General features: G+C 41.6%; 1 protein-coding gene across 2 annotated transcripts in view; it reads right to left on the bottom strand.

Moving 5' to 3' along the window:
* Positions 1–10,757: 10,757 nt before the first annotated feature.
* kcnk2a (potassium channel, subfamily K, member 2a) overlaps positions 10,758–12,342 on the bottom strand; it is a 115,923-nt gene continuing 114,338 nt past the window's right edge. For both annotated transcript variants that reach the window (XM_055639742.1, XM_055639741.1), the window contains exon 7: positions 10,758–11,557. In XM_055639742.1, the coding sequence (XP_055495717.1) occupies positions 11,234–11,557 (324 nt within the window). In that variant the 3' untranslated portion in view covers positions 10,758–11,233. The remainder of the gene's footprint in view (positions 11,558–12,342) is intronic.

The following is a 12,342-nucleotide window of genomic DNA, read 5'->3' on the forward strand; positions in this document are numbered from 1 at the left end:
CGAGACTCTTCTTCAGTCTGAAAAGAAGGGTCTTGACCCGAAACGTCACCCATTGCTTCTCTCCAGAGATGCTGCCGTTCCCACGAAGTTACTCCTGCATTTTGTGTCTATCTTCAATTTTTTTGGCCCCGCTCTGGGAGTAGAAGTGGGGGCGGATCCGGACCGCAACGGCCGTGAGCCCCAGGCCGAGTTCAGCGATCGTTTTCCTGCTTCTGCTGCTGTTGAAGGTGAGACATTGCGTCACGCCACGGTCTTGGGCCTGTCCCACTTTGGCCGTCAGTTCCGCGACAGGCCGTTGGCGTGCGAAGATTTTGTTCACTGCAAGAATTTCGGAGCCCCGCGCGATGTCGGGGCCGGCCCCGCACAACTACATACCCCACCGCGCTTCTAAGTGGGACCGGCCCTGAGCGGCCATACTGTGCCCATACGCCTCAAGCCACCACAAGGTCGCGTAATTTGCGAGCCAAGGACGCGTATGTGGGACAGGCCCTTCAACCTCCACGATGCAGACAGCAAGTGGTCTGACTCTGCTGGGTCCTAGTGCCCCCCCTCCCCCCCCTCTTACAGACAAGACCCAACAGTAGTGATGACTCTGCTGGGCCCTAGTGCTCCCCCCCTCCTACAGGGTAGATCCATAAATAGTGATGGGTCCTTCCCTTCCCCCTCTTTTAATCAGGTTGCCCGACCACACACCCGCTCGTTAAAATACCCTGCTTTTTTTATGGATCATAATTTCTACAAATTGCGATACATAAAACTATATAGGCTCACACAAAATGTGAATGCCTAGTCTTCACAAAATATATGCAAACATTTTCTGAGATTTCACCCCCTTTTGGACCCCGGGCCCGGTTACGATGTAACCCCTGCACCCCCCCTCTCATAGGCCCTGCTATCTAGTGTGGAGTAACCAGTGTCTCCTACTCTCCGGTGTAGAGCAACTCATATGGCAAACTGAGTCTTTACCTTATGAATGACAGTTCAATATGGTGTTAAATTGAGGGAGTCTAATTCAAGGAAGTTGGAATAAAACTCTGTTATGAGTTATTTTGGGGCCTCAGCCTGGAAGCTACAGTATCTATTTCTATCTTCACACAAGTTCTAGTCACTTTTATTGGCTTAAGTTTCTATCTCTTCTGCATTTGTTCTTGGTCAAAACAAAGTTCTCTTCATCTAGCTACAGTTTTCTAATAGATTTTGATATCATTTTATTTGTTTGTTTGTGTGTTCACCCCGTGAGTTTGTACGTTCTCCGTGTTCTCACCAGAGCCCGCGATGCTGCCTTCAGGTCAGGTGACAGAGCTCTGTACAGGGCTGCTCGAGCCGATCTGAAAAGTGGTATTAAAAAAGCCAAGGCGGACCATAAGAGGAGCATAGAGTCCCACTTGTCCAGCAATAATACACGGGAGGTATGGCGGGGCATACAAGACATTACCAACTACAGAGGCTGTGCCACAAAGTCAGAAGACCTAAGTGCGCCGCTGGCAGAAAAGCTAAATTGCTTCTTCTCCCGCTTTGAAACATCACAACAGCAGCACTCACCTGCTACAGCCCTGTTTCCACCCTCACCTAGCTCCTGTACTACTCCACTCACTGTCAGGGAACACGATGTCAGACGGGTGCTCCTGGCAGTGAACCCCAAGAAGGCTACCGGCCCAGATGGAGTACCTGGTAAGGTGCTCAAAGCGTGCGCCCACCAGCTCACTGCCATCTTCACCAGAATTTTCAACCTCTCCCTGGCCCAGGCAGTTATTCCGTCCTGCCTAAAATCAGCCACAATCGTCCCTGTGCCGAAGAAGTCTACCATCACCAGCCTTAATGACTACCGTCCTGTGGCCCTCACTCCGGTAATCACGAAGTGCTTCGAGAGATTGGTCCTCCAGCACATCAAGGACTATCTACCACCAGACCTCGACCCCCACCAATTCGCCTATCGCCAAAACAGATCCACAGAAGACGCCATCACCGTAGCTCTCCACTCTGTGCTGAGCCATCTGGAGCAGGGGCAGAGCTACGTCCGGATGCTCTTTGTGGATTTTAGTTCAGCCTTTAATACAATCATTCCGGACATTCTCATTGGTAAACTGGTCACTCTCGGCCTCCCCACTGTCACATGTGCCTGGATAAAGGATTTCCTCACCAACCGGCCCCAGACTGTGAGACTCGGCCCCCACCTCTCCTCCACTCGCAGGTTGAGTACCGGTTCCCCACAGGGCTGTGTGCTAAGCCCCCTCTTATACTGTCTCTACACCTACGACTGTAGTCCGGTCCACAACAACAACCGCATCGTCAAATTTGCTGACGACACTACTGTGGTCGGACTTATTTCGAAGGGAGACGAGGCAGCCTACAGAGAGGAAGTCCTGAAGTTGACAACCTGGTGCTCAGAAAACAATCTGGCTCTGAACACCAGGAAAACAAAAGAGCTCATTGTCGACTTCAGGAGGCACAGCACCGACTTAGCCCCCCTACACATCAACGGCGAGTGTGTGGAGAGGGTCAACACCTTCCGGTTTCTCGGCGTCCATATCGCGGCTGACATCACCTGGACGGACAACATGACAGCGGTCATCAAGAAGGCTCAGCAGCGGCTGCACTTCCTGAGGGTCCTCAGGAAGCACAACCTGGACTCTAACCTGCTGCTGACCTTCTACCGCTCGTCCATCGAGAGCCTGCTGACATACTGCATTACAGCATGGTATGGCAGCTGCACCATGGCAGACAGGGAGAGGCTTCAGAGGGTAACCAGGACAGCGCAGAGGATCATTGGCTGCCCTCTCCCCTCCCTGATGGACATCTACACCTCCCACTGCCTTAGCAGGGCAAAGAAGATCATCAAAGACAGCTCCCATCCTGCGTTTGGACTGTTCGACCTGCTGCCCTCTGGAAGGCGCTATAGGTGCATCAAATCCAGGACAAACAGACTCAGGAATAGTTGCTTTCCGAGAATTATATCTACTATAAATTCAAATTCACACATGCACTGACTACACCGCCCAACACGGACTTCCATCTGTATATATGTATATATGTATGTAGCGCCGCAGAATTTGTGCACCTATTCCACCCCCCATCTCCCTTCTGTTTTTTGTTTTTTCTGTTTCTTGTTTTTTGTGCTAAATTGTATGTATGCACTGAGTACGAGCAGCTTTCAGTTTCACTGTACATGTATAGTGACAATAAATGGCATATCTATATCTATCTGTGTGGGTTTTCTCTGGGTGCTCCAGTTTCCTCCCACACTCCAAAGTCATACAGGTTTGTAGGTTAATTGGCTTTGGCAAAAATTGTCCCTCGTGTGTAGGATAGTATTAGTGTACGGGGATCGCTGGTCGGCGTGGACTCGATGGGCCAAAGGGCCTGTTTCTGCGCTGTATCTCTAAACTAACCTTATGCAAGTGTAACCAGATCAGAGTTTCATATTTCGAATAATGATTGTGAGTGAAGGAAACATTAAAGAAAGCAACTTAACCAGTCATTGCCTGTTAGTTCAAAGTGGTTTTGTTTAATCCTGAAGGGCAGAGAATGAAAACATTTTGAGATTAAATCTAAACAGCCATTGATCATTCAGGTATACTATACCAAAGAAGCCATACATAATGAAAATGGTTCAATTACCATAAACTTAAACGCTTGAGGATGAAAGACAGTCAACTATTAACAATGCATCTTTAAATAGTTGAACATGAAAGTATCCCTATTTTTCCATAATCAATATATCAAAACAATATTTCACACCAAGTGATGACATCAGTTTACAATTTATAATAATTTTAATGCTGATTAAACATTAAATGTTGGATCATTTTGACTCAAAAACTGAAATGGAATCCTCCCTTGATGAAAGAATGAACTATAATTCTCAGAAAATTAATTTAATATTTTATTTCATGCTTATATTTAACCAATTTTTCAAATGAAAGGCCAGTTTAAATATACCAGCTCAATGGTTTATAATTACAACACAAATCACTTAAGATAAATATTGATCGTGTTACATACATTTCAGTTCACTGTAAAATGAACTACATAATTAACCTTTATATCGTAAAATCAAACCTAGTCTGCAAAAAATGTGCTGCTCCACAATATATTTGTTCATTGATGACATTGGGCCTTATCAATTTCACACCAATTAATGGAATCCATAGGGGTCAAGGAAAGAGCATTCACGTTTCCACCAATCTTTCCACCATCACGCACAAGAAGCACGAGAAGCTCAAGACAGACACCATTGTATGCAGATGCCGAGAAGTGTGTTCAGCTCTGGCTGAACTACTTCTAATCTTGTGTGTAGACTCGATAAGAAGAATGTAATCTATCGGGATGAATCTTACAGTGCAGATCAGGGTGTTGGTTGGAAGAGCATCAAATGATAGCCCATTTAAGCAGATTAGTCCAATTTGTTGGATGCAATTTACCAAAAATACATTGAAAATTTAAATAAATTCCAATAGCTGTCTTCTCTACCAGGCAGGCAAAGTTGATACTGATGAGGTCCTGAATGTCTGCTTGAATTAATGACGTGTTATACTTATTTGCAGAGAGTAGGAATACAATTGCCCAATTAAAAGCAAAACAGAATAATATGTGTCAATGGTGGATTCCGAAGATCTCCATGATCACCCATTTACTATTTCAGCTCCCCACCTATTCTTCTTTGATTGCACCTATGAAAACCTTTGCTTTTAAATGTGTTACATAAATGTGTTTGGTCTTGTTATTCCTGGGTTTGGAACAAATATGTTAACACAATGGTCGCAATGGCGCTTCCAAATTTATCAGAGCCACTGGTTTCAACCATCAGAAGAAAGGTTTTGGCAAACACCTTTTACTTTCTAGCAAATTTCATGAGTTAAGTTGTTGCTGAAAACTAGAATACAACACAAATACCATGTTAAATATTATTTCTCTTCCATTTGCAGAAACCCGAGTGAATAGTAGGGTTAAAAACAAGTTATTTTATTCCCCTGTATCCCAATCGCCATAAATATTGAGCTAGAGATTTGTCCTCAGTCTGTACAAGCATAATAGGAACTGCCTGTTGTGCTTCATTTTTTGAAATTCAATTCAATTATATTGGAAACAGATTATTATCATCTTTAGTGTTTAGCAGTTGAGGATGAACTTCAATCCTAACATAAACAACAAAATATTTCAGTTATTTTGGAACACAATGTCCCAATGTTTACTGACCTGAAGAAATTAGAAAATATTTCAACATTAAATGAAAATAAAGTTAACGATATGCACAACTTCCCAGACTATTGGTACTCTATGTTCAGTACTTGAAGAACTTTATTTTAAATATTTATGTATTAAGCAATTAACTTTCAAATGATATATCCTGCAAACTGATATATGTTAGATTTTAGGTTTATTATTGTCATGTGTACCAAGACACAATGAAAAGTATTGTTTTGTATGCTATCCAATCAGATCAGATCAGATAATACTACAGATAAATACAATCAAATTAAACTCAAGTAAAACATGTTGGGCAAAGAGGAAGATACAGGGTGCAGAATATAGTTCCCATCAGTTCAATCGACAAAGTCCAAAGGCTCCAATAGAGGTGAATCACCCTAGCTTATGGAAAGGCCATTCATAAGCCTCATAACAGAGAGGAAGATGCTATTCCTGAGCCTGGTGGTGTGTGCTTTCAAACTTCTTTATTTCTGCCATTTGGGGCAGGCAGAAGAATGAATGACTGGGGCTGGACAAGTCTTTGATTATGTTGGCTGCTTTGTGAGGCAGCATGAAGTGGAGTCTGGTCTGTGTGATGGTCTGGACTACATTACAGCTTTCCACAATTTCTCGTGGTCTTGGGCAGAGCTGTTCCCCAACCAAGTTGTGCAGCAACCCTACAGTCCCTCTTCTATGGTTCTATTGAACTTCATTACTCATTCTTTGGTTGTGAATATGACTTTTAATTGCATTTACTTTTGTTACCTTATACGCATTATTCCACTTGCAAGGGATTGAGAACCATATGGATGGAAACTTTTCTTCAGTGCCTCCCATGTGCCTACATTGAAAACTAGATACAGATTTCCAAAATTCACGATCCTTACAAATTAGTAGATGGTCAAAGAAATTGGAATTCCATTGCATCGTTGCTCAGGGTTGGATATTAAGGGTTCTAACAAGTCTCATGATAATGTGGTGAATGTGATTCATAATAATAATAATATATGTTATTGTCATAGCACATAAGTGCAATGAGATTTGGGTTTGCAGCTTCCATCCGATGTCATAACTTAAATAACTAATACAATTTAGATTTAGATACCCCGAGAAACATGGTTTGTAAAAAGACTAGGAAATTATTAAATTTGTGGAATAAAGCATAAAAATGGAACTGAAACATCTTACAGAACGAAGAAAACCTGGGGGTTATTGTAGCCTGAAAATAAGGCATAGCATAATTCCAAGTGGCATGGGTTCATCTGCCACTCTGGGACTTCAGTACAAAAGTCTAGATTGCCATTTCGGTGCAGTACAAGGGGCTAGTACATAGTCTGGGTCACTGCATTTCAGATGAAATGTTAAATTAAGTCCACACCTATTTTCTTTAATGGATGCAAGTGACGCGATGAAACTACATGGAAAAAAAGCAGTAAAATTATCTCTTCCTTCCTGACCATTCAACACCAATCAACAGCACTAAAACAGAATGTCTGGAGATTGTTCAACTGTTGTTTATACACTTAATGTTAACTGTATTTCAAACAGTGATTGCACACCAATAAGTTCAGTATTTTTCACTGGTTGTTAACTGCTTCAGGACATCTTGAAATTTGCTATTAAAATGCAATTTATTTCCTTAATTGTATAAGGTTTCTATTCCGGGCACTTCTGAAAACAATTAGATTCAGAGCCAATCATGAGTTATTATGATCTGTTGTGAAATGATTTACAGCTTTGCACAAACTCTAAACTTATGCAGTAAAAATCAATAATGCAGAGCCAAATGAACTCATAAATAGAGCAGCATAAAAATCCCTTTCCAGCGACCTCAATAATTTCAATTGTGAGGGTCGACCTTGACCCTGACTCCAAATTCAATTTGGATTTACATTATAACTTCATTGGCTGTATAAATTGAAAAAACTTCACATTAACATAAATGGTTAACACAAATGGGTGTGTGTAAATAGACATTTGCATTCTCTGTTACAGAAGCATCTTTTGATCAATAAATTGAATTTTCTTCTTCTTAGCTAAAAAGTGAACATTGTTATTCAAACATTCGGATGACAGGTAGTGTATGTAACAATCCCCAAAATCCATCTGCACTCATTTTATAAAATGTATATGTTAGAGCAAACCTATATAAAATATTTCAGGATAGACACAGAATGATGGTGTAACTGAAGACTGAAGAAGGGTCTCTGCCCAAAACATCACCCATTCCTTCTATTCAGAGATGCTGCCTGTTCCGCTGAGGCTGCATTTTGCGCCTATCTTCGGTGCAAACCAGGATCTGCAGTTCCTTCCTACATAAAATATTTCAGGTGTAGTCTCTTTGGGGGTTCATACAATCTCAGTATATTTGATCTTGTATCACTCTCCCTTGTATTAAAGGTCAACATGCAAACTGCTTTTTTAATTGCTTGTTGCACATAAACTTTCAGATGACTAATGGCACCCAGGTCATTCTGAATACCAACACCATTCACTTTCTTGATTGAGGTTGTAGTTGAGCAGGAGAAGAGGAGAATGGGGGTAGCAATACTCTTTTTGGAGACAAACTTTGAAATTGAAAGATGTTTGTGAAATTGTACAGTCAACTGTACAATTGTAGCAATCTGTTGGACAGACTTCCTACTTGTTGGGAAAGATTGTTTATGCCACAGCCAAGGAGCAGTAAGGAAGGAAACATAACAGTCAGCAAGACCTGGGAGATGAAATATTTTGATCTTTGTAGAAGATTTGAGGTAATGATTTATTTGGAGAGACCATGGTTGAGGATTGGGGCAATTGGGCAATTAAGGATTGGAATAGAGGTGAGATCTTATAGTAGAAGAGGAGATGAGAGAAAGCGCTTGAGACGGAGAGATAGTGGAGAATGATGGATCGTTGAGAATGAGGTGGAATTTGTGGCATGGAAAAAATATATTGACACGAGGTTTGGCGATTGTGTGCAATTCAGGAGATTAATAGCCTCCAGTGTGCAAACTAGTTAACTGCCCTCTGGCCTGTCTCTTGTGAGTATATTGGCTCCCCATCCATGACCTGCATGATTGGTTGCCCAACTTGCCGTGACACTGGTAGCCATTTGGTTTTCTGCCTCAAGACCATCTTACATTATAATCAAAGGTAGACACAAAATGCTGGAGTAATTCAGCGGGACAGGCAGCATCTCGGGAGAGAAGAAATGGGCGGCGCTTCGGGTCGAGACCCTTCTTCAGACCAAAGTTCTTTCCTTTACATTATAATCAGTTTGCTTCAGACTGTGGGTGGATTGGAAATGTTACTTTTCATCCAATTTGCATCCAATCACCCACACCCTCTGTGCTGCACAACATAACTTATCCAATATCAACAATAAAAATTGAGGAGGTGGAGAGGCTTTTCAGAGGACAAAAGGGCTGGAAATCTCCAGGACCTGACAATGTTTTTCCCTCGACTTTGAAGCTCTGTGCCGAACAACTGGCACCGGTCTATACAGACATTTTTAACCAGTCTCTGAAAACATGTACTGTCCCTGCCTGCTTCAAAGTCTCCACTATTGTCCCTGTACCCAAAAAGCCAAGGATTACTTGTCTTAATGACTACAGGTCTGTTGCACTGACCTCTGTAGTCATGAAGACACTTGAAAGGCTTGTGCTGGCCAAGCTGAAAAATATCACAAACTTCCTGCTGGACCCTCTGCATTTTGCAAATCGGGCCAATAGATCTGTGGATGATGCAGTCAACCTGGGCCTGCACTTCATCCTACAGCACCTAGACCACCAGGGGACATATGCGAGGATCCTGTTTGTTGATTTTAGCTCTGCATTCAACATCATTGTGCCAGAACTACCACACTCCAAACTTTCTGAGTTGACTGTGCCTGAACCCCTCTGCCAGTGGATCACCAACTTCCTGACAGACAGGAATCAGCATGTGAGGCTGGGAAAGCACATCTCAGACCCGCAAACACCCAGCATAGGAGCATCCTCTCTCTCACTACACCAATGGCTGCACCTCCACAGACACCTCTCTCAAGCTTCTCAATTTTGCGGATAATATGATCTAGATCCAGGATGGGGAGGAACCTGCCTATAGACAGGAAGTGACACAGCTGGCGTCCTGGTGCCGTAGCAACAACCTAGAGCTCAATGCTCTTAAGACAGTGGAATTGATTGTAGACTTTAGGAGAGCTCCCCCTCCCCTCACCCCACTCACCATCAACAACACCACAGTCACATCTATGGAGTCTTTTAAGTTCCCGGGAACCATCATCTCCAAGGACCTTAAGTGGGGGGCTACCATCGACTCCACAGTCAAAAAGGCACAACAGAGGATGTACTTCCTACGACAGCTGAGGAAGCAAAATCTGCCACAGGCAATTATGGTCCAAATCTACACGGCCATCGTAGAGTCTGTTCTCACCTTCTCCATCATGGTCTGGTTTGGCTCAGCCACCAAGCACGACACCCGGAGGCTGCAGCGAATCGTCTGATCAGCAGAGAAGGTTATTGGTTGCAACCTTCCCTCCATTGATAAACTGCACACTGCAAGGACCTGGAAGCGAGCGGGCAAGATCATCTCTGACCCCTCTCACCTTGGCCACAAACTCTTTGAATCACTTCCCTCTGGAAGGCGACTCCAGATTGTCAAAGCTGCCACAGCCAGACATAAAAACAGTTTTTATCCACGAGTAGTTGCTCTACTCAATCTGTAGCCTCCTTTTGATCTGGTATTTTGTTGGTTCACATGCTTGATCAATGGTGTTTTATCATGAATGTTTTATTATTATTAATGTTTAGTGTTTTATGAGTCATTCGTAACTGTCACTGTATGTCATGTTGTTACTTGTGGGCAGAGCACCAAGGCAAATTCCTTGTATGTGAATACTTAGCCAATAAACTTACTTACTTACTTACTTGAGCTCATCCAGTCCTGGAGATTAGAAGTAACGTTCTCCTTTTTGTTGGACTTGAACTTCCCCATGGAAGAAAACTCATGACAAGATCATATATAACACATAGCACAAAGGAATTATTTTCTCTCCCATGCCCTATGCGAGCATTATTAAAAAATGCAAATTGTTCCCAAACAATTTAGATTTTGTCAAGTGAATTTAAAAAAAGTATATAAACAGGGAATAGTCTTAATGTAAGTTTTTGTCAACATCTATTGTTTTGTGGAATGCTTTTCAGGAACATATTTAATATCCATAACCAACTATTACCTTTACCCTATGGTATAAGATTTGTGAAAATAATACCTTGATATGTAAGACAACTAAGAAATGATGTGAGAAAAAATGATTTGGTGAGATATAATAGCATACCATAGATGTCAAACAGATAAATATTAAATTCATTCTTTATAGTAAATTCAAATAAACCTTATGCATAATTATATTTTAAATGTTAAAATATTGTGAAATAATACATTTTCTAATTTAACCTTTCTTAGCAAAACCAATAAGCCATTATAAAATTAATTCTGAATATGCTGGACTTCATCCTGGATTTTTTTTAGTAAATGTCAATACTTTGCTGAAAGTTCCCTTGTAAATATGCAATGTGCAAATCTTAAAAGGTATCCATGTGATTTACTTTATTTATCAAAGACTCTTAGAGAAACTCTTGTAACTGCAGTCTATCTAAACGTAGGTTGTTGTTTTGATGTTCTTGAAGCTCAGGTTCGACCCAGATTCTTCAGATGTTTCCTCTACAATCCACTGTGAGTAGAAAACAACAATAAACCAGATAAACTGTACAGACATTGAAAGCACATAAATGCCAAGGTCTGCATCTGCCAAAAGTTAAGGCAGTGATTAGAAATATCCGTTGGTATAAAGCAATTTACAGATCAAAATTGAAGTTGGGTCAAATATACATGTTGAAGTGAATGAACTCCAAACTACATTCTTTCACAGCACCGTCAACTTTCAACCTAATGATTTTAATAAAGATTTTATCTGATGATGATTTCTCTGAGGGAAATTGTCTTTTGACCTTCAAAAAAAATGTTTTTATTTGGTTTCAAATACTGTTCATTTGTTAATTATTGTTCATGCTTGTTGGTTGATGTCTTCAATAACTGAGATATCTTCATTAGAAAACTGTGAACTCAATCCATTAAGATAAAGACCACCATTTTTGGACAAAGTAGGCAATGTATCCATTCCATCAGTTAGATTAACAGACAATGTTCTCTTGCTGGGAGTTAATTCTTGCATTTGTTGTCCCCCCAGCTCCGAGGACAGTTTTCTTTTGATGGATGCAGCCCTTTGAAACTTGTCATAAATATCCACACTCAATCTTCTGCGTGTCTCCTTTAAATCTGCAGTGACTGTGGCTGTCCATTCAGCTGCATGAGCTCTCATCTCTCCAACCTAGAATCAAAACAAACATATATTACCTTAACAATGTTTCTTTTCTACCCACAGTCTAGAAATTCAAATTTGCACAAATTCAAAACCTGCACCCGTTTGACTCAATGTTGTTAGTTGAAGGAATTGAGTGCTTATGGGGTGGTAACCATTCTCTTCCCATGCTGCACTTAGTTACAAGCTCTTTCAAGAATCCTTTGCAATAGCTCAAACATTCCTGCCAATGCTTAGATGGAGATGGTCCAATGAATCCAACCAATGCTGGAAATTATGGTATATCTTGTGGGATACTGATGCATCAATAGTGAGATATGCTCGACCCAGGCATTCTGCGAGACTTCATGGGGAAAGACCCTCATTAGAGTCATACAGTGTGGAAACAGGTCCTTCATCCCAATTTGCCCACAACGATCAACATGTCCCATCTGCACTAGTCCCACCAGCCTGCATTTGGCCCACATCGCTCTAAATCTATCCTATCCATGCACCTGTCCAAATGCTTCCTAAATGTCCCTATACTACCTGCCTCAACCAGCTCCTCCTGCAGCTTGTTTCTGTGTGAAAATTCAATAGAGTAATACCATTACAGAATAGCCTTAAATAATCCACTTACATAACCTTATATCACTTACTTCTACAGCCTTACATCACCTATTCCTTCAACCTTAGCAGTGCCACAGGGCTGCAGCGGTAGAGACTACAGATGCTGCCTGTTAGGAGTGATCTTTAAAGTCTCCCAAGGACAGGTGAAGGAAAATTTGTTCAAATCTCTATATAACATGTTAAGG

This window comes from Leucoraja erinacea, chromosome 8 (assembly GCF_028641065.1).
Source record: "Leucoraja erinacea ecotype New England chromosome 8, Leri_hhj_1, whole genome shotgun sequence".
NCBI classification, from domain to species: Eukaryota; Metazoa; Chordata; class Chondrichthyes; order Rajiformes; family Rajidae; genus Leucoraja; species Leucoraja erinaceus.